Consider the following 24014-nt stretch of genomic DNA (forward strand, 5'->3'; position numbering starts at 1 on the left):
ATTTTTGTCTATCTGTCTGTTTGTTCCGGCTAATTCCTGAAATGGCTGGATGGATTTTGACAGGACTTTTATTCGTAGGTAGCTGATGTCTTATTACATCAGCTACCTACGAATAAAAGTCCTGTCAAAATCCATTAGGCTACTTTTATTTTTGGAAAATAGTATTAAATTCCACGCGGACGAAGTCGCGGTTGCAGCTAGTTAATGATAATACTTCTTAACGCGAGCGAAGCCGCGGGCTAAAGATAGTTAAACTATATAATAGTTTGGTTTTTGTTTTGGTATATACATAAGTATATCTTAATCTATTAAATATACATAAGCTATTAAAATAATAATTATTATCATCAGCTATTTTGAAACTTTGTGATCATTTCCTGTTTTATTTAATCTGTAATTAAATAAATCATGCACTGAATGTAATAATAGTTTTCTCATTGAATATTTTTCTGGTCGAACTCTCAAAATCTATATGTTGTTATATATATTTAGTACTAATCTCGAGGACGATGCGCAAAGTATAATTTATGATTAAACCAACTGAAGTTCTATCATAATTGAAATGAATGGATTGATAAATAATGAACGGAAACTGAAATGAAGTAACCAAGTTACGAATCCACCTGCAAAAAAAGCAAAGAAAAGAAAGTACCCTCTCAACAATAGTGCAAAAGCGGTGTCACTTGTGCGTTACTACATGTTGTTATTGTCTTTACAAACACGTGGAGCAATAAAAATACTCAAAAAGTAATTAAATATCCTTGTATTTCGATAAGATTTTACAGTATGCAAGTTTCGTGACTACGTGAATTTGATGAGTGACTATAATTTTGTAACGGGTAGTAAAAAAATAAATCAATATAACGCCTCGGTAAAATGTAATATTAATAATAGTTAGCCGGTTTTGCTATAGAAATTTATCAGACTTTAACATCTTCCGCCCCGTTGAAAGACTCCCAAGTCTTTTAACTGTTCATCTCTTCATCAGTTGGTAGTGGGCACAGTCGAGTTAAGGCTCGTCGTACGCAGCCTCGCGTAGTATTAATGTCAGCTACACGACACACGCCATCGGGTTCCGTGAATAAGCGTACCACATGCCCAAGACGCCATGCTAAAGGGGGAATTGACGGTTCTTGAATCAGGACAAGGTCACCAACTTTCAGATTAGAGGAATTTATTCTCCATTTAGTTCTTTGCTGCAGCTCCACAACATATTCTTTTTGCCACCGCTGCCAAAAATGCTGTCGAATCTGCTCTAGTCTTTCGTATCGCTTGAGCTTGTGCTCGCTATCCATTTGGATTCGTATCTTCCAACATGGGTGATGATAGCGCTGAGAGGGGTCTTCCGATCAGAAAATGCCCTGGGGATAGGAAATGGTAGTCGTCAGGAGATGAGGATAACGGGCACAATGGGCGACTGTTAAGAATCGCTTCCACTTGAGCAAACAATGTTGAAATTTCTTCAAAGGTAAGATGACTATTGCCCATAACGCGCTTAATATGATGCTTAGAAGACTTTACCCCGGCCTCCCAGATTCCCCCGAAATGAGGAGCGTAAGCTGGGATAAAGGAAAATTTTATCCCTCTCCAGATGCAAAATTAGATAGAGGTACTTGATTAGTCTTTAAAAATATACTTAACTCGGTAGCCGTAGCAACAAAATTGCGTCCGTTATCGGATAAAATTTCCAATGGCTTGCCGCGACGTGCTATAAACCTTCTTAGAGTCATCAAGAAGTTATCTTTAGATAATCCACTTACTGCCTCTAAGTGAATACACTTATAGCGTAAGCAAACGAATAGGCATAAATAACACTTAATTAATTTAGAGCCACGTCCTTTACGATTTAGTATGTTAAATGGTCCTGCGTAATCTAAGCCTACAGACTGAAACGGAAAATCAGGATTTAGTCTTTGTGAAGGAACATCACCCATCTTTGGACATAGGGTTTTTCCCTGTGCTCTCCTACAGATAACACACTCATGATAGGTAGTACGAGCTAGACATCTCCCGTTTATAGGCCAAACTGTATGTCTAATAGCCGATACAATAATTGTGGACTAGCATGCATATTTTTGATGTGCTCAAATTCAAATAAAAGCTTCGTAAATCAATGAGAAGCATCTAAAACTATAGGATGCCGTTGCTCATATGGACAATTAGCAGCATCTATTCTACCACCTACTCTAATTGGCCATTATTATCCATAAAAGGAGAAAGCGATAAAATTTTTGATTTTGTATGTATTGTTTTGTTTTTAGACAATAATGCATATTCCAATGGAAATTATTGTTGTTGTGCAATAGAACATAATTTGTAAAAAGCATCATTTAATTCATCGAAAGTAAGTACATTTGATCTTTTATTTTTTTTATTTCTTAAATTAAAAATAAATTTCATAACAAAAGCAAATGATCTTTGTAATCTAGAATATTTAGAGAATCTTTCAAAATTAACTATAGCCTCAGTGGTAGTTACAGAATTAACCTTTATCTCTGGAATTTCATGTGGAATATTAGGTTTTAGTGTAGGCCAGGTGGACTCATCGTATGATAAATAACTAGGACCGGACCACCACAGTTTTAAATCATTAAGCTGGCTAGCACTTACGCCCCTGGAAATCAGATCAGCTGGATTGTCCGAGGTGGGTACGTATCGCCAACAAGAAGGATTTGTCAAATCCAGTATTTCTCCTACTCGATTAGCGACAAATGTTTTTAGCTGCCTAGGATTATTATTCAGCCAACAAAGGACAACACTCGATCACACACACTCAATCACACCAATTCGCTAGACGCGTTGGTTTATGCTTTATTGATTCTATCACGCTGTTACATAACCTAGCAGCAAGCAAAGCTGCACAAAGTTCCAAACGTGGCATTGTAACTGGCTTCTGAGGAGCCACCTTTGATTTGGCACACAACAACTTAACTGTGATTCGATTGTTACTATCTATAGATCTTATATAAATGCAAGCACCATAGGCACATTGTGACGCGTCACTAAAAGAATGCATTTCAATAATATTTGGTAAATGTGAGTACTGTGATGTAGGTAAACTATTAATACCCCTACAGATTTCATCCCAAGTATTTTTAATTTCTTGGGGAACAGGTTCATCCTAATCAATCTTTATAAGCCAAAGTCTTTGTAAAAGCATTTTAGGTTGAATTATGCACGGACTCAATAAACCCAACGGATCAAAAATTTTGAATGGATTTAACATTATTGAACGCTTTGTAATCACTATATTTTGAGACACGGTATTGATAACTACAGGGAAATTCAAATTATCGGTGATTGAATTCCATCCCAATCCCAAAGTATTGAATGACTCGCTTATAGTTAAAACTTCTTGAGCATTTGGTTCTAAACTGTTTAAAATAATAGGTGAATTAGTTTTAAATTTGAAACAAGACTCATTTAATATTTTAATAATATGATTTTTTATGTAAAGCAATTGATTTTCGTCATTACAACCAGTAAAAAGGTCATCTACATAAAAGTCATTTTGTATTATAGTTTTAATTAAGTCGTCCCCACACTCTTCACCCACTTGCCAAAGACACCTCGTACTCAAATAGCTGCCACTCGCTGTTCCGTAAGTGACAGTATTTAATCGTAGAGATCTTATAAGCAGCGACTCATCTTCTCTCCATAAGATTAACTGTAAGTTACAGTCTTCTAAATCGACACGAACCTGGCGATACATCTTTTCGATGTCACCGGTCAATATGTATTTATGGTGTCTTCCTCTAATCAATATGGAGAAAAGTGAACATTCGGGCCTACCATGTGAAGATCATCGACGGAATATCCAGAAGAGGTGGGAGCTGAGCTGTCGAAGACGACACGAAGCTTAGTGGATTCACTTTGCTGTTTATAGACAGGATGATGGCTTAAAAAATACGACGGATTTGGTTTAACAACAGCAGATTCAGACAGATGATTAAAATCCTCATATTCTTTAATAAATTTGGAATATTCTGTTTTTAATGCAACATTTTTTCTAAAACGTTTCTCTAAAGAAAGAAATCGTTTTTTAGCTAGATTGTAAGAATCCCCTAAGCAATCGGGAGTATCTATCAAAGGTAGTCGTACACAAAATCTACCTGATTCTAAACGACGAGTATGTGCTTCAAAATGTTTTTCACATTGTTCTTCAATTTTTGACATAAGTGTTCTTTGTGGTATATCTTCAACTTCCCAAAATTTTGTGAGAGCTTTGTTGATTTCTAAATTATAAGATGAATTTATACATTTAGCAAGATTATAATTAATATTATAGTTATAAGTGGCTGTCTGTATAGGACTAGCAATCAACCAACCGAATTTACTTTGTTGAAGCTTAGGGTTATTAGAGCCTAACGAACGTTGATTACGGCCTAAAATATTCCAGAAGATATCAGCTCCAACTAAAACATCAATAGGGCCTGGTTGCGCAAAAGGTTTTGATTTTGGAAGCTCACCTGTTAGTTGTTCCATTAATAAGCAACATTAAATTATATATAACATTAAATAATTTGTCTATAGAAGTCAATTTTATAACGCAGTTTTCTTCAACTTTAGACATTGAATTATTGCCAATTCCTATGACACTTATAGTATTTATAGAGTTAGATTTTAAGTTTAATTTTTGTTTTAAAGATTTAGTTATAAATGAACTTTGGCTACCACTATCAAGTAGGGCACGTACCCTTTCTACTTCATTAGTGATAGGGTTGGATACTTCAATCATTGCTGTGGACAAAAGTATCTGGGTTGTTTTTTTAACATTGTAGTTTGAAACTGTTTCAGCATTATTAACTGCTGTATTAGCTACGACTGCAGTTACAGATATATGCAGCAATGTATTGTGTTTTTTCTTACATTCGCGGCAGGGTCTCATACGACATTCGGATATAGGATGACCCTGACATAAGCAATTACAACATAATTTATATTTTGTTACATCAGATAATCGTTCTTGGATATTTTTAGCTTTAAAAGTAGGACAGTCATAAATTCTATGACTTTCATTGCAAATAATACAGACGTAAGTTTTTTGGTATACTGTATTTTTTCTGGTTTATTATTATTGAAATGAGGTGGAAAACGATTAACCTTAACATTTCTATCAGAATTATTTTCATTCTTATTTCGGTTTAGTACTTCTAAAACGTGAGCACTTCTTCTTTAGCCTGGCCTTGGTCCCATTTATTTGGGGTCGGCCTGGTCAGTCTTCGCCAGGACGTTCTATCCTGGGTCGTCTGGGATGTTATTTTGGCGCTTTTTATGTCTCTCTCAATAACAGACATCCATGAGAGACGGGGTCTGCCGCATCTTCTGGGCTGGGTACTTATGTCAAGCACTGTTCTTATCATGTGCTCTGATGGTCGCCGCATGACATGACCGTACCACCTCAGGCGGCTCTCTAAAACTTCTAAAACGTGAGCACGATCTATTAAAAATTTCTGAAATTGTTCTAGAGTAGGAACATCACTAAAAGTATTACGCACTCCTTCCCATTTTGTTAAAGTGCGGTTATCTAATTTAGAAGATAACATGTAAATTATTAGCACGTCCCATTTATCTGTATACTGGCCTAGGCTAGATAGAGCACGCAGGTTCTTTTTAAAATGATCTACCAAAAATCGCAAGGACCTTTCAGACTCACGTGTTATTTGTTGTATATTAAACAAAGAATTAAGGTGGTGATCAATAAGCAACCGTTTATTATCGTAACACTCAAAAAGTAATTTCCACGCTTCAGTGTAATTATCTGAAGACACTTCAAGGTTACAAATAATGCGCGCCGCATCTCCTCCAGGTAAGACAGCAAATAATGAAATTTATGTATTGGAGGAATACGCTCATTGTTATGAATAAGATTAGAAAACGTGTCCCTAAACTCAAGCCAATGAAAATAGGAGCCTCCAAACTTTCCAATTTGAATTTGGGGTAATTTAAAGCTCAGTTGTTGATGATCAAGATCACATTGAGACCCATGAAGAATAGATTCACGTCTGTGCTCATTTTGAATTATATTATGTTGTTCAATAAGAGTTTTCGCTGTAGCGATGCTAAGTATTAGATCCTGCTCAATGTTATCTCTTTCATCGATCTCCGAACCAATATTTTCAGAATTAATGACCTCGGTCTCACTTTGCAACTCATCAAATTTTGCTGACAGTCCCTCAAATTTGCTTAATTTAAGAGATAATTCCGCCATTTCAATATTTGAAAGCTTTGACTGTGTAGCCACCTTGTCTAAGTAATTTTTGAATTTTGTTATTTGACCCTTTACAGAACTTCTTTTTATAGTGAGTTCTTTTAAGCTAATCTTTGAACTGAACTTGAACTTTGCCTGACAAAATTGTAATAATAGTTTATCAATAACAGTTAGTTTACCTTTTATTAAATTCTAAATAATGAGATGATAAAAAAATATAACTTTAAAGTAGAGTAAGTATAACTTTAAAGTAGAGTAAGAGTAAAAATATATATAAAGTAATATTAATTAGTACTAGTAGTAAATAAAGAACCTATGTTGTTGTAAATATGTTGCTGTTTTACTACAATATTACATTAATACACCGCGGGGTGAGTAAACAAAGTGAGAAATGGTCAGCAAAAGATAATAAATGATCAAACGAACTTACCTGTGATGTTCGATCATTATTATATGAAGTGCTTCGTTCGAAGATATATATATATTTGCCATGTAGTTTCTTCAAATCACTAGGCAACATAACGCAATTTTAGAGCTAGATTCTAAAGCCAACACTTGTCATACTCTATAGACAATAGACTGATACTTGTCATTCCTTTAGAGACTATATCACAAACTCAAAGGGTGGGTTTAAGTAAACTAGGTGTATTACTACTATATCTGGGTGGGTCTATATCTTCGAACGAAGCACTTCATATAATAATGATCGAACATCACAGGTAAGTTCGTTTGATCATTTATTATATTCCAGTGCTTCGTTCTCAATATATATATTTACCATGTAGATATTTAGAGTCTCAGTGAGTTTGTGATTAATTTTTTCCTTAATATTACAACTGGATAGTATAAGCTGTAATAAAACATCTTTCTATTTTTGGTATAAATCAGTCTTTTACTACAAAAATTAGAATAATGGATAATTCTCAATTTCAACATTAACAGTATCAAGTCTTTAAACATAATTATTAATCATATTAATCAGTCATATAAGAAATTCTTCATTACACAGTTCTTAATTATAACAAGTTACAATTATTATCCCTTAATACACACTTATTTTTATATTAAAAATTGTATAAGTACTATAGTTAGCACTCACATTGCGGATAAAACAGTATTTGCAAAAATATTAGTATTTTTCATAATGGGTCTATTATAAAATTTTGCAAATGTCTGCGAAGACTCTGTCCAACCCGCGGTATTTCTAATAGCCTCTATAGACACACCCTTCATCTTGGCCATGGATGTTGAAGCATGACGAGTAGAGTGGCCCGTAAAAATATCTGTATTAATGCCAGAATTTGTCAACACATTTTTTATCCAACGACTTAATGTGGATGGTGTAGCCGCTCTATGTGGTTTTTTAGTGGTTATAAATAGTTCTTCAACATCACCCCTTATATCTTTGGTGCAGTTAATGTAAAACTGTAAAGTAAGTGATGGGCAAATCTCAGGTTCGGTATAGAATGGTAAGACCAATACCGGTTGTGAACTGTAGGTGACTTAAAGTTCATATTTACAGATTTATACATTTTATATTTTATTAAATTATATTCACATATATAACTATAATAATATAAATATATATACATTTATACTCTTATTATATACACACACTATACTTATATACACATACAATCATTATTGTACAACATTAATTTAATTCATGAGCATACTCGAGCGAAACCCGTAGTATGCGGTTGGCCGGACTTTCTGTGATGTACTTACCTGAGAGTCGTCTAACAAGTTTTGTAACGCATCGCTTTGCTGCACCGTGCAGCGTCCGCTGCCGCTCGGTCATAACCAGTTGCGATTATTCTGTATTAGGTTACACCCGTGTCGATTGTACGCTCATTTCAATTAAATAATTACGAGTTTATTGGGAGTATTTTTATCAATTACCCCAAAGTGGTGACCCCGAAAATACAAGACAATAAAATGAGCAGTGGCAGTGATTCGGGAGAATCCCAGAAACAAAATGTAAATACAAAACGTCGACATAGTTTAAAGACGAGTAAATTTTATCCGCCCCAAGTTAGAATACCGCCATTCTGGGCCGAAAAACCAGCAATTTGGTTTGCGCAGGTGGAATGTCAATTTTTAGCATGCGGTATAACTGACGACGCGACCAAATTCTTCCACATTCTTGGTAATCTGGACAGGCAATACGCGTCGGAGGTAGAAGACATACTCGTCGGACCTCCAGACTACCAGCGTCTGAAAGCGGAGCTGATAAAACGACTGTCGGTTTCACGCGAGAATAAGGTGAAGCAGCTGTTGATGCACGAGAACATGGAAACCGTAAACCATCGCAGTTCCTTCGGCACTTGCAACATCTGGCTGGACCCCAGGTTCCTGAAGATTTTGTCAGGACGATTTGGTCTAGCAGACTACCTGCGGGAATGCAACCGATCATCGCGTCGCAGCCTACCCTATCCTTGGACGCCTTGGCTGAGCTCGCCGACCGTATTCACGACATAGCACCAGTTTCACACCAGGTGGCAGCAACTACAGCGCCTGCACCTTCACCAATCGAGGAGTTAACCAAGCAGGTAGCCGCACTGACGAGACAAGTTAGTGCCCTTAGTGCTCAAATTAACCATACGCCCCGACCGAAGGATAGACGTCAAGGTAGGTGGTCAACGACACCGATCGACATCACGCAGATCAAACTCCAGTTACAGAAAGTTTCTAGTCTGTTGGTACCACAAACAATTCGGTACGCAGGCGAAGAAATGTTTGATACATGCCATGCGACTTCAAAACGGGAAACGACCTACGCAGTCAGTGATTGCCGCGAATGATTGCCAAAGCTCCGTCAGCCGTCTGTTCATCACCGATCACGGATCCAATATGGAATTTTTGGTGGATACTGGAAGTGACGTTTGTGTTTATCCAATATCAGTGATTCGTAAACATCGTGTTAAAACGGAATACAAACTTAGTGCTGCTAATGGTTCTGTTATCGATACCTACGGTTACATTCAGCTAAATTTGAATTTAGGGTTACGCCGCGATTTTCTTTGGCGATTTATTGTTGCCAATGTTACAAAGGCTATAATCGGAGTTGATTATTTAAATCATTATAAACTCATTGTCGATATTGGAAACCGTAGACTTCTCGATAGCATAACTAACACCAGCACAGTAGTTAATGTTGCAAAACGTAACAGTTTAGTGTCTAGTGTTAAAGTATTGACTGGTATGACGAACGGTAGTTTCTGTAAGTATCTATCTATATTAGCTCAATACCCAGAAATTACACGCCCAGCTGGTACCCCGGGTTTCGTTAAACACCACATCCGTACCACACCAGGTCCCCCAGTTTCGTACCAACCTCGCCGACTCGCCCCTGACAAACTTAAAATTGCCAAGCAGGAATTTAAGATAATGTTAGGTAATGGTACTGCACGTCCATCTGACAGTCCATGGGCCTCTCCTTTACACCTTGTATCTAGAAAAGACGTTGTTTAACGCCAGAACTGTCCCTGATAAATATCCTATCCGCCACATTCACGACTTTTCCCATAACTTATCAGGGTGTAGGTACTTCTCAACCATAGATCTGGTAAAAGCCTATAATCAGATCCCGGTGGCTGAAGAGGATATATCAAAAACCGCTATTACTACGCCTTTCGGACTGTATGAATTTCCTTTCATGACATTTGGGTTGCGAAATGCAGGCCAAACTTTCCAAAGGTTTGTTGATGAGATGACCCGTGACCTAGAATTTTGTTATCCTTTTCTAGATGACTTTTTGATATTTTCTAGAACAGAAGAAGAACATGAAAAACACCTACACCAAATTCTAGCCCGAATGAGAGACTACGGAGTGCTAATAAATACTTCTAAATGCATTTTTGGTGCTAAAAAAGTAACATTTCTAGGTTACAGTATATCTGAAACAGGTACCAGGCCCCTGGAAGGTAAGATACAGGCAATCTCTGACTTCCCCACGCCTAAGACGGTGAGAGAACTCAGGCGGTTTTTGGGTATGATCAATTATTACAGACGCTTCATACCTAATGCCGCCAAAATTCAAGGTCCTCTTAACGCTCTTCTTACAGGATCCATCAAAGCTTCGCACCCCATTGCCTTGAAGGGAGATTCATTACAAGCATTCACAAATTGCAAAAATAGTCTCTGCACGGCAATGCTTTTAGCACATCCTGACTCTCAGGCTAAGTTAGGACTAGTCACTGATGCATCTGACACTGCAATAGGTGGTGTTTTACAACAGCTAAAGGACGGACATTGGCAACCTCTAGCATTCTTCTCCCGCAAATTAAGCCCATCACAAAGAAAATACTCTCCGTATGACCGGGAGCTCCTTGCTGTTTATGAGAGCATTAAGTACTTTCGCTATATGTTAGAGGCTACACACTTCACTGTTTATACTGACCATAAACCACTCTGTTATGCATTCCATCAGCGGAAAAGTAACTGCACACCCCGTCAGTATAGGCATCTCGACTTTATTTCGCAATTCACCAGCGATATCCAACATATCTCAGGGAAAGATAACGTCATTGCAGATACTCTGTCCCGTGTTAGTGAATTGCAAAAACCAGTCGATTTTGAATTACTAGCTCAGGAACAGATAACCGATACCGAACTCGCGGAATGTCTCCAGGGCGAATCATCCCTTCGTTTCAGCAAAATGAATATACCTGGGCGTCGTGCCGAACTGTATTGTGATATCAGTACACCGACACCCAGGCCATTCGTCCCCAGAAACCTCCGTAGGCAAATCTTTGACTGTATACATTAGCTGAGTCATCCAGGTGCCAATGCTACAGCCAAACTTATTGTTCAACGTTACGTCTGGCCCACCATGCGGAAAGAATGCCGTGAATGGGCTAAGGCATGTTTAGCCTGCCAGCGCACGAAGGTAACTCGGCACGTTTCATCTCCTTTAGGTACACACAACTTGCCTTCTGCTAGATTTAAATACGTCCATATAGACCTAGTCGGACCCCTACCTCTTTCCGGTATTTATAGGTACTGTTTGACAGCCGTCGATCGCTTCACGCGATGGCCGGAAGCTGTTCCTTTACCTGACATGACCGCAGAAACAGTGGCCAAAGCATTTATATCCAATTGGATAGCCCGATTCGGTTGCCCTACCGATATCGTTACAGACCAAGGTAGGCAATTTGAGTCGGCGCTGTTCCAACAGTTGGCCAGGTCCATTGGTTTTAAGCATCGTAGGACAACTGCTTATCATCCCCAGTGTAACGGTTTGGTTGAGCGTTTTCATCGACAACTGAAAGCCGCAATAACCTGCCACGCTGATCCAAACTGGACTGAATCGTTACCATTAGTACTCCAGGGCATAAGAAGTTCGTTTAAAGAAGACCTTAAGTCTTCATCAGCAGAACTGGTGTATGGTGAACCACTCAGACTACCGGGCGAATTCTTTGGTGACCAAGTCAGCAACTACACAACTGACACCACCGATTTCTCAGCTCGAATTAAATCGTTCGCAGATTCTATTCGTCCAGTTCCTACTCAGCACCATTCTACACTCAAAACATTCATTTTCAAGGATCTTGCCACATGTAGCCACGTATTCCTCAGGGAAGAGTCGTTACGCGGTGCACTCCAGTTTGCTTATAGTGGTCCATATGAATTTATTTAGCGTAACCCAAAATTTTATAAAATTAGTGTCCGAGGTTATAATATGACAGTATCCATCGACCGTCTTAAACCGGCCTTTATACTGTCTGATATAACTCCTCCACAGAACATATCTCCTACCACCCAACCTCATAACACAGCTCCAAATTTTACACATACAACTAAATCAGGAAGACGTGTCAGGTTTCCAGATTTCTATCGTCCGTAGACACGGCCTCTGGGGGGAGTGCTGTAGGTGACTTAAAGTTCATATTTACAGATTTATACATTTTATATTTTATTAAAATATATTCGCATATATAACTATAATAATATAAATATATATATATATATATATACATTTATACTCAATGTCAATGTCAATGTCGGTTGGACTCCATTTTCCGCACTTAGCCTCTCATTCGGGCCGTTGTGCGTGTAGAGCCAGGCTACTAGCGTAGCCAGCCAAGCTCCTCCCAGAAGCGCAGAAGTCTCCTGGTGTCTTCGCAGGCTTCTCGGAGCGACCTCACCGTTCCGAGGATTTGATTTCGTTGTGTGGTCACTGCTTCGCACTCCAGGATTACGTGAGCGGCCGTTTCCTCGGCTACAAAGCAGCCCCGGCATAGGGGACTGTCTGTAGCACCTATTGTGTACAAATGTCTGTTTAAGGGACAGTGGCCCGTCATTGTCCCGATCATTGTTTTTATGTTATGCCTGTCCAGATTTATTAGGCGTTTTGTTATTCGTTGATTTGTTCTGGGAATTGCCACTTTTGATTGTTTACAATCGGTGGTTTGTTTCCATCTTTGGTTTTGTATCTCAGTGTATCTTTGGCGAATCCAGGATCGAAATTGTGAGAATGGTATTGGCAGAAGCGGGAGGGGGCCTGCTACCGTCATGCCTGATCCTCTTCTCGCCAATTCGTCCGCGGCATCATTTCCATATGATCCACTGTGCCCTTTTATCCACTGGATGGTTACACCGTTGTGCTCTGCCACTTTATCCATGATATTGTGACATTCGATTATTAATCTGTTGTTTGATTTCCTGTTCTGTAGTGCTTTTAGCACGGCTGCACTGTCCGATATAAATTTTAAGTTGAAGTTGTTGACACCTAACTTTAGCACTGTTCGTGCTGCCTCAGTCAGGGCAACGCATTCACATTGGAAAATCGAACTGTGTGGGCCGAGTGGTATGCATAAGTTCATGTTGAGGTCAAGGGAGTGGGCTCCTGCTCCTGAACCGTTATGTGTTTTGGAGCCATCTGTGTATATTCGCAGTTCATTTACAGCAGATTGGTCTTGTTCCTCCTGATTCATTTGTATTTGGTATTTTCTGTTAAATGAGTGATAAGTTTGAGTTCTGTCACACGGAGCTGCAATCAAAGGTTCGTGTTCGATTGCTTGGTTCAGGATGTGAGTGTGAGAACTATTATGGTTTTTGCCCCATAGACCAAGATGGTATAGCCTTATGGCAGCTATGGCTGCCTCCTGTTGTATGTACAAATCGAGGGGTGTTATATTGAGGGCTATTTCAATTGCTGTTGTTGGGGTAGTTTTCATACATCCCGTGATTGCAGAGCATGCAAGTCTTTGAAAGGACCTTAGTTTGTTGACTGTGGTCGTGAGTTTCGACCTTGTCCACCAAACCAAGGCCCCGTACACGAGCATTGGTCTTATCACAGCTGTGTATAGCCAGAGTGTTATTTTTGGTGTAATACCCCACTTATTTCCTAGCATCTTTCGACATTGATAAAATGCTATGGTACTTTTGTTAATTTTGTGGTCAAGATGTTTGTTCCATAGGAGCTTACTGTCCAGTATAACTCCCAGGTACTTGACTTCTTCTTTTAGATTAAGGTCTGTGTTAAAGAGTTTCGGTGTCCTGAAGGTACCAGGAGCTCTTTTGTTAGTAAACATGATTAGTTCTGTTTTGGAAGGATTTACCGAGAGTTCGTGGTTTTTACACCATCTCTCTACAGTTCTGAAGGCTTCTCTCATGCGGTCGCATAGAGTTCCCTCAAATTTTCCTGTTATCAGTATGGCAATATCGTCAGCATACCCTACCGTGTAGAGGTCGTTGTCGTTGAGCTCCTCAATGAGTTCGTTAACAACTAGATTCCAAAGAAGAGGTGATAGGACCCCTCCTTGTGGACATCCTCTGCTCACGATACCTCGTGTGGTAGTGTTAACGGTAAACTGAATTGCACGGTTCTTTAGCATGTTGCTTATCCATTCTATGATAGTTAAAGGTACTCCATGTATGGCAAGAGCCCGGCTTATGCTGGTAAAATTCGTTTTGTCAAAGGCCCCTTCGATGTCTATAAAGGCACCTAGTGTTGGCTGCTTTGAGTGTAACGAGTTACCAATTCGGGTTACTACGCTGTGGAGTGCTGATTCCGTTGATTTACCTTCGCTGTAGGCATGTTGGTTAGGGTGGAGTGGTTTGTTTGTGGACACAAGGTCTCTGATTTCTTTGTCGCATAGTCTCTCCAAAGTTTTTAGTAAAAACGATGTGAGACTAATTGGTCGAAAGGATTTGGCCTGCGTATAATCACCTCTGCCTGGTTTTGGGATGAAGATTATTTTCACTTCGCGCCATTTCAAAGGTATGTATCGGTGTGCCAGACATGCTCGAAATAGCTGAACGAGTTGTTCGGCTATTATGTCTCCGCTCCATCTAAGGAGGGCCGGAAAGACACCATCTAGTCCCGCTGCTTTGAAAGGCAGGAATGTGTTGATTGCCCATATTAGTTTTTCTTTGTCTATTATTTTGCAAGCTACCTCCCAGTCCGAGCTGCTGGTTGTCCTGTCTTCCTGTGAATTCCATGAGTGGTTATTGTCCACTAGAAATCCTGGGAAGTGAGTTGACAGTAGTATTTCGCAAGTTTCTGTGTCATTTGTTGTGTAGCTGTTATCTGGTTTTTTTAGACAGCCTATTGTGTGGTCTTTCTCCTTGGAGAGACACGCTTTTACCTTGACTGCTTGGTTGTTGTTTTCTATATTTGTGCAGAATCGCCTCCAACATTCCTGTCGTCGTTGGCGAATTAGTTTTTTGTATTTTTTTCTCGAAGTAGTGTATTTGTCCCAATCACTTTGTGACCTACTATTCATGGCTACGTTGAAAGTTTTCCTTAACCTCCGTCGGTGTCTCTCTAGTTCGAGACACCACCAGTGTTGCCTACCTCTGCTTTTGGGTACGGTAAGAGGGCAAGACTGTTCGTAGCACGTGGTTAGTATGGACGTTATGTTGTCTGCGTGGTTGTCTATTTCCGTTTTGTCTAGTTTTATTGAGAGTACGGATTGTTTTGCTACGTACGTTTTGACCAATCCCAGGAATTTGAATTTGTCAGTGTTACGAGGAATCCGTCTCGGCTGTGGTTTAGGTAACTGCATGTCGATTGTAAAGCGGATCCATCTATGATCAGAGCATGATAGTTCGTTGGACATGTGCCAGTCACGAACATGCTCCGAGATGCCTGTCGATGTCAGTGTTATGTCTATGATGGTTTGTGAACGAGCGTTTATGAATGTAGGTTCGGAACCTTTATTGAGCAGTGTGAGGTTATTGCTAAAAATAAAAAGAGCTAAGTCCTCACCTCTGTTGTTGGTCTTACTGTTTCCCCATAGCGTGTGGTGCGCGTTGGAGTCAGCGGCGACGACCAGTTCCAGCTTCTCCCTCTCGCAGTACTCGACCAGCTGGCTGAGTTCTGGAGGTGGCACCTCCCCGTCGCTCGGCAGGTATGCTGAGGCGAGGACGATGTCCGGGAGATTTTGTTCTACAGTGGTTATTCTGACTGTTGTTAGATCCCTTGAACAGAATTCGTTTATTAATAATGTTGGAACATGTTTTGGTAGGAAAATACAAGTCCTAGGTTTACTTACGGAGGTATCCAGTAGCAGTTTTCCTCCGATGTTGCCGAGACCACAGATTTTGTTGTTTCTGATCCACGGCTCTTGGATCGGGGCTATGGTCTGGGTGTTATTTTCCAGCACTCTGCGTAGTGAGGCCGTCGCAGTTTGGCTGTGCTGGAGGTTTCCCTGCAGGAGTTTAGTCTTCCCGTAGGGGGAGGAGTAGAGGAGGCTGTCACTGGCCTCGCTCTCTCCTCCCCTGCCGGAAAGCACTCTTCATCCGAGATAATTCTCGGTGAAGATGGTACCTGCACCTCCATTGCCGTCGGAGCCTCTACGTCCTCCGCCGCAGTCTCGACATCCATTGCCGACGTTGTCGGCTCGGGTTCCGTCTCCTGCTCGCCAAGGCTTGTGGCCTCCGTCTGTTTCGAGGCGGCTGCAGGTGTTTGATGGGAGACATCTGTGTCCAGGAAGCGAACATAGATGTTCCCCATCAGGTAGTAGACTCTTCTGTCCTGGGCCTTCAGCACTTCTACATCCTTTTCAGGAATACGAAAGAATAGGCAGGTTCCTGGTGGATCTTCTCTGATTCTTTCGTGTGTCAGGGTCCAGGAGTTGATGCTCATGTTGCTGTTTTGCCCCGCGAGAAGTTCACGTAGCTCTGCCAAGTCCTCGATTTCTCCAGGTACAAAGAGCAGGCACGGCACCTTCTTCGGTATGGCCGACTGTGGTCTAACGACTAGCCTCGAGCCTTCTACTGGTGAGACCATGTCTGTGATGCTTTTCTCAAGCCAGGCTAAGGTGTAGGCATCCTCACACCATGTTTTGAGGACACCATCTGCGAAGTGAGCCTTGCCACGGAATTTGAGGTCTTTTCTTGTTGCTGCAGGGATCTTGAGGTCGGCTTTGACTTGGAGCCTAAGCTTCCCTTCGATCTGCCTTCTGAGATCCTCCGCTTGGTCTTGTATGAGGTCGGTAAATGGTTCTACCATGACTGCAACGCACAGTTCATTTGCCAGGAAGCTGGCAGCTGCTTCAGCGTATGACGTCGGTCCCCTACCCATCACTCCTGCGGTTCTGGGTTTTTTGCCCTCCCCTTTGGGTGTGACCGTGTCCTCCGGACGAGTGCGTTTCTGCGGTCTTGGTGCGGTCTTATCGTCGTATGTCCTGGTCTTTTTCCGGCCTCTGGGCTTCATGCTGCGTTTATGAAGGCCAACCGTCAGTGCAGCACTTGTCGAGGCAGTTGCAGGTGCTTTGGTCCCACTTGTTGACGCCTCCCCTTTCGGTTTGGTCGCCTTTGGGCAGGTACCGAGCTGATGCCTTACGGCATCCACTGCTACTGCGCGTTGTGCTGCTGCTTTGGCTCTGGCCTTCATGCGCCGCTTTTTTGAGGCCGACTTGGGTTTGGTGACGGTCTTCCATTGACCCGGTTTCGTGGGCGATTGGATTGCGTCTTTTAGTGACGACAGATCCAATGCCGGGGTGTCAGAACCGTTGTCGGATGCAGCTTTGTTTGGCCTCTCTTCCGCCTCCGCTTTCATCAGTGCTGCCGAGTTCCCTTCGGAAGACGCACTCACTGACGCAGCCCTGTTGGGCGCATCTCGGAGTGCGCTTGTCCTTGGTTCCCCCATAGCAGCGCCTGTCTTTGGCGGAAGGTTAGGAGTTGCCTTTGGAGGCGCATCTAAGGCCAACGCTGGAGGCACTTTACGGGACGCAGCCTGGGTTGGCGCATTCCGCTCAGTGCCCTTCCTCAACGTGTCCTCAGACACAGCCTTTTTCACCGCATCTTTTACCGACATGGACGGTGTGTCACGGGACGCAGCCTGAGTTGGCGCATTCCATTCGACAGTCCTCCTTGTCGGATCTTGTGACGCAGCTTTGCTCGGCGCATCCTTGGTTGCCTTGGAAGGTACGTTTCTGGACGCAGCCTGGTCAGGCGCATCCCGGTCGGTAGCCTTCCTCAACAAATCCTTGGACGCAGCTTTGCTTGGCGCATCTTTGTTTGTGGCTTGCCCTTGGGCGTCGAAGGACGCGGCCTTGGGCAGTGGTGGTCGTTTTGGCGCATCTTGGGACGCAGCCTTTTCTGGTTGTTGGTTTGGCGCATTCGAGGACGCAGCCTGTGTCGGTTTTTTGTTTTTGAGTTTTTTAGTCTCTGTATCCATGAGTGGTTTTTTTCTTTTACTTCACCTTGGGAGCTCTCCACCCTCCACGGAGCCCTCACGTCGGGGACGTCATTCGTTCCAGCGAATGATCGTCAGAGCTACTCCCTTGGTATAGGTACAGCAGGTTGGAAAGTAGACGAGTCCGCACGCAGCGAAACACAACGAGGACACCTACATCACGAGACAATGATGCAGGCTAGCCCCGAGGCGCCGCGCCACGCCGACTGCCACCCCCCAGCCCACCAAACCTCGCTTGACTGCCCGCTTATGGGGAATCGCAGCCGATTGATCGTGGTTAGCTACTCCACGACCTCCCGTTTGAGAGGAAATCCAGACCAAAGAGGTGTGTTGTGAACAGTGTACAACAACAGCCGGCACACTGCTGCACTCAACCACCAGGACTCCTTCATCCCTCCGTACGGGTCTCCGCGCACGGCACAAACACGCGGGAGGTCATTACTGTCCACCTTCTGTTTTTTGGTCGATGATGGACACGCAAGGACATGACCTCTCCATCCCTGCATTGGTCGCCCGGTAGTTTTTGTTACGTCTATTTCATAGGGAACTAGACCAATCACAGGGCGGCAACCTCGTGAAGGGTATCTACCGCACTTGCCTTAAGGATCTACACGACTTGCGCTCTCCCTTAAGACCACACCCCTCTACCTCTCTGAAGGAGATGGTAGAGTAGGCCTGTGTTTATATCTCATCAGTCTTGAGATATTCCCACAAGCCCGCCCCAACATTTATACTCTTATTATATACATACACTATACTTATATACACATACAATCATTATTGTACAACATTAATTTAATTCATGAGCATATTCGAGCGAAACCCGTAGTATGCGGTTGGCCGGACTTTCTGTTATGTACTTACCTGAGAGTCGTCTAACAAGTTTTGTAACGCATCGCTTTGCTGCACCGTGCAACATCCGCTGCCGCTTGGTCATAGCCAGTTGCGATTATTCTGTATTAGGTTACACCCGTGTCGATTGTACGCTCATTTCAATTAAATAATTACGAGTTTATTGGGAGTATTTTTAACAATTACCCCAAATGAACGATCTGGCGCAGATGTTTTAGTTATATCTGTGATATTTATATGTAAACCTGACTCTACATAAGATATATTTTTAATCTTTATTAAAGAAAGTGTTTGTACACGTTGTGCTGTACATAAGGCTAGTAATGTAACAAATTTTTTCGTCAAAATTTCCAACGGTAATGAATTGCAAGGATGCCATTTTCTTAGTGTATTTAATACAATAGATGGGTCCCAAGTAAAAGAGTATTTCGGTTTTGGAGGATTTGTTTTGTAAAAACCTTTCAACAACCTATCAATACGCTCATCCCTCCCTATACGCGAACCAATTATTAGAGAGAGAGAGCAGATTTATGAGAATTAAGGGTTCCATAAGAAGAGCCTTTCTAAAACTGAATTGTTAAAAACTGTATTATTTTTGGTACTGAGGCACACAAAGGGTTAATTTGGTTTTCTTGACAGAAAGCCCACCATATTTTGTAGGTTACATCATATTGTTTTAGTGTGTGCTTTGATAGTGAAGCTATCATAGTATCTAAAGCGATAGTGGGGATAGCTTGTCTTATCATAGATTGCCTGATAAGATTCCGCCCACCAGGATAAGTTGCTGGTGAAGAGGATGGCAGCTCCTGTAAGGCGAAAATAACAGATCTTTATCTGGCCCAAAATATAATAAATCAGAAACCAACATTTCCTGCATAACGGGGAACCATGGTTGTGATGGCCAGTAGGGCATGACTATGATTCCTGAGGCTTTTTCATATCTTATTTTCATTAGACATTTTAAAATTAGGCTAAATGGTGGAAAGGCATAAAAATAATACTTTGACCAATTTACAGTAAATGCATCTACATTTAATGCATCTGGATCTGGCTTCCAGGATAAATATAAGGGACATTTAGTGTTGACCCTAGACGCAAAAAGGTCCACCTGCGGTGTACCAAATTTATTTATTATTTCTTTAAAAACGCGTGAATTTAATTCCCACTCGATATCTGTATTTGTTTTTCGAGATTCTATATCTGCTTCTACATTATCTGAAGATTTTATATAAGAGGCGAAGAGCCATATTTTCCTTTCTTCGCACCATTTCCAAATATTTCTAGCCAGGTCATTAAGGTGTGGGTACTGAATACCACCCATACGATTAATGTAAGAAATAGCCGTTTTATTATCTACTCTTAACAGAACCTGAATTTCTTGTTTGTTTTTAACAAAAGTTTTCAATGCCAGAAAAATAGCTAGCAGTTCTAGATAATTTATGTGAAATTTATATTAATTTTACTGTTATTACAGACCGCGCCCCAGCCCGTTCTAGATGCATCAGTATAAATTTCAATATCATAATTACGGACTAATATTGATTTTGATACTAGCAATATATTTTTTGCCCACCATTCAAGATCTAACCTCGTATCTTGGTGTAGATCCATAATACAATCATAATTATTAAATTTTTTTAGTAAAGCTAGGTATTTATGACGTTCTAAATATTTGGTGTATAACCAGCCATACTGTACAACTGGGCAGGCTGACACTAACAACCCTATAAGTTGGGCAAATTCCCGTATTGTACATTTACACATGTTAAGGAATTTATTTGTCACCTTTTGAAGTTGATATATTTTTTCTAAAGGTAATTGCATTGTCATACTACTTGTATCATAAATAAAACCCAAAAAATTGCAAGATTTGGAAGGTACTAAAAAACTTTTTTCATAGTTTATAACAAATCCTAAGCATTCCAGAATAAAAATAGTCTGTTTAACATTTTCTAAACATGACTGGTAAGTAGTGCCTAGGCACAGTAAATCGTCCAGATAAACTATATTCTTATATCCCTTTTTCCTTAAGTATGTGACTACTACTCTCATGACTTTTGTAAAAATGTAGGGAGCGGAGGAGAGGCCATATGGTAGTGAATTAAATTCATATAATCTATCATATTTAAAGCGAAGGAATTTTCGATCTTCTGGGTTTATGGATATAAGCAAATATGATTCTTTAAGGTCAATTTTTGCTAAAAAATTATTTTTATTTATCAAGGATGCCGCAGTCCTATGATCTTCCATTTTAAAGTGTGCTGTAGCTACAAACTTATTTAACTGTTTTAAATTTAAAATAAATCTTTTACTGCCATTTGGTTTAGGAATTAGAAAAATAGAGGAAATGAATTGACCTGGATGGGGCTCACAAACAGAAATGGCCCCTAATTCAAGTAATTTAGTAATAGCAATTTTCATATCCTGCTTCTCTATATCAGAATTATACTGAAATGAACTTGGAATAATGTTTTGAAATGGTAAAGTGGTGAAAGATATAGAATAACCTCTTATGTATTGGATGATTGTAGTATCATCAGTGATTTTTTCCCAACATTGGATAAAATGTGATAATCTGCCACCATGACATACCATTACTTCCGAGCAGGAGGTTTCATTTCTTGTTTGGATTTCCTTGTTGTATAATGCTGCTGTTTGTATGGAAGGTTTCATTCCATCAGGCGTTTTGACCCACCTCGATTGAAGGGTTTTGGTGCTGCATATCGAAGCAGGCCCCGGAAATTTCCCGAAGTGCTAGGATTTAATGTTCTTCTGTTTGAGGGCTTGAAATTGTCAGATTTTTTAATTGTTTGTCCAGTTTTTTGTGCGGTTTTCAAGGCGTTTATTTTTTCTAATAAATTCTCTCCATAGAGATATTCATCTCTATCTATATCTTTTATAAATTCTAAAAACTTTTTGTCCAAGGAAGTTGAGATTATTTTCTTCCTACTAAATGTCAGGTGACAATGTAAGTCTGTTAATATTTTTGAGGCAACACTTAATATTTTTATTATATTTAGACAATCACCTGTGTCAGTAATTGTTAAGGATAGTGCCTTGTTCAAAGCTGATATCCCCTGACCTAACTGTTGTTGATCAGTCTCTATTTTCTTACCTCGTCTTTTTCCAGTATCAGAAATTGTGGTCATGATTTCTGGATTGAGCTTAGGAGCTTGCAAAGTTTTGCAATTATCAAGTATTAAATACTGCTTCAGTAATGACTCTTTTACTTCTCTATCTAACCCATTTTTCGCTATTTTATTCCATCGTTTTGCTAACTCATTATTGATATTATCACCGAATAGAGGCTTTTCCTCCATTGCATCACCAAGAGCTTGCAATATATCACTATTTAAAGTTGGTTCACCTGTGCACTGTTCAGTGGACCCCCCGGTTGGTTTATCTGAGTATCTCTGTGAAGTTGTTGTTGTATAACGTTTGGGTCCATATTTTCTATATCTGAGGGCAGATTAGTCCCTTGTGAACATATAGATACAGCATCTACTAAAGATTCTGTATAATTGTTTTCCTCAGATTGATCTGAAAGGCGTGAATTAATTTAGAAAAGCCACTTTTTAAATTTACCAGTTTTAATAAAACTTGTATATTATGTTTTTAGTAAACATTGCCTTCGCAACATCTCACGGATGCTTCCCAGGCTTAATTTGACTTGCATGTTCAAGTTTTTATAGTGATACCCTTCGTAACATCTCTCGGATGCTCCCTAGGGTTTATACAGCATGTATGTTCCAGTTTTAGAACAGACACCTTTCATAGTAACTATACTAAGTATAATCGCCTTGCTTAACGCAACTTCTATATTCAAGTTTTAGTGCAAATAGCCTTTGTAATATCTCACGGACATTCCCTAGGTATGACACAACTTGCATGTTTTTAGTACTGACGACCTTTGTAATATCTCAACGATATTTTCTAGGGATGACGCAACTTGCATGTTCAAGTTTTTGTACCCGTAACCTTTGTAATGTATATTGGGATATTGCATATCTGTAATTATTTACTATATAAAACTTACCTGTCTGTTTATATTGGATAGATTCTTCTGAATCCGAGACGCAATATGATGATTTACGTCGTCGAGCTTTATTACGTTTCTCTTCAAGACGTCGTATTTTATTTTTTTATTTCTGTATTTTGTCTTCATTTTTCCGTTTCGGCATGCTAAAAACACTCAATGTTATATGTTTTCAATTAAAAAATACTGAGAATTAAAGAACAATTAAAAATTATGACGCAATAGTTGCCACGCAAAGTAAAGAATGACAAGTATCAATCTATTGTCTATAGAGTATGACAAGTGTTGACAGTGAAACGTTTAATTTTCTTTTTTATTTTAGGCTTTAGAATCTAGCTCTAAAATTGCGTTATGTTGCCTAGTGATTTGAAGAAATACCATTTAGGGTAAATATATATATCGAGAACGAAACACTGGAATATAATAAATAATTATCGTTCACGCTCCTCGTTACGGCGTTCTCTGCTGTAGACCGTTGCCGTACGCCAACAGCAGGTAAGCGCTGCGGTGGAGCGCTGACAGTAAGCTGCGAATGCGCAGCGCAGCGACCCAATGTTCGGCGACGTACGTGACATTAACAACGTAGTTACAAACGGACGAGAATAATAGCGATTAGGGCAAACAATAATAAATAAATGAAAAACTAATTTCTAAACTAATTCAGATATCCCCTATGTAATATTATTTATACCTTAGGTATATTGAACAAACAAAATTAATGATAAAGGAACTTAATAATAGTCTATTTATCACTTATTGGTTAATATATTATCTATAAACAATATATTTATTACTAGTTGTAGATAATTAGGACAAAATATACAAGCTATTAATAATTATGGCAGAAAGTAATCTATATTAATAATTCCGTCAAGGTGTACGCTAGACTCGAATGAAATCTTATGTGAATAACAAAACAAAAAATATTGATTTCGAGTCGACAACATAAATTCGGATTATGGAGTATTTCGTTAAATTCTAATTACAAACAAACTGTAGTCGCCATCTTTTCATGTCACTAGCTAACAACCAATTAACACTACGCGTGCGTTCGTGCCAAAGAACTGTGACATATGACATGTTTCGTTGACGTTTCGCGAAAATATAGTTTTTGACACTTTTTTATGATAAAAGAGTTATGTGTTTTTTCTTCAAATTGGCCAATTGCGGGACAAATTTGACAATATTTTTTTATTAATTTGTTTCACGGCTCTGGATACAAGTCCTTTTTAGCCCAACTTAAAGTTTTACAATATAAATTACAA

General features: G+C 40.0%; 1 protein-coding gene and 1 pseudogene across 1 annotated transcript; both read right to left on the bottom strand.

Annotated features, from left to right (window-relative positions):
• Positions 1-803: 803 nt before the first annotated feature.
• Positions 804-1489, bottom strand: LOC131844911 (uncharacterized; annotated as a pseudogene).
• Positions 1490-16716: 15227 nt separating this feature from the next.
• LOC131844913 (protein IWS1 homolog) lies at positions 16717-17843 on the bottom strand. Its single transcript, XM_059193909.1, has 2 exons — positions 16791-17843; positions 16717-16737 (listed from the first exon to the last, which is right to left on the bottom strand). The coding sequence occupies exons 1-2, from the start codon at positions 17841-17843 to the stop codon at positions 16717-16719; spliced, it is 1074 nt and encodes a 357-aa protein (XP_059049892.1).
• Positions 17844-24014: the final 6171 nt, after the last annotated feature.

Source organism: Achroia grisella, unplaced genomic scaffold (assembly GCF_030625045.1).
Source record: "Achroia grisella isolate CSIRO2021 unplaced genomic scaffold, CSIRO_AGI_Agris_v1 utg423, whole genome shotgun sequence".
Lineage (NCBI taxonomy): Eukaryota > Metazoa > Arthropoda > Insecta > Lepidoptera > Pyralidae > Achroia > Achroia grisella.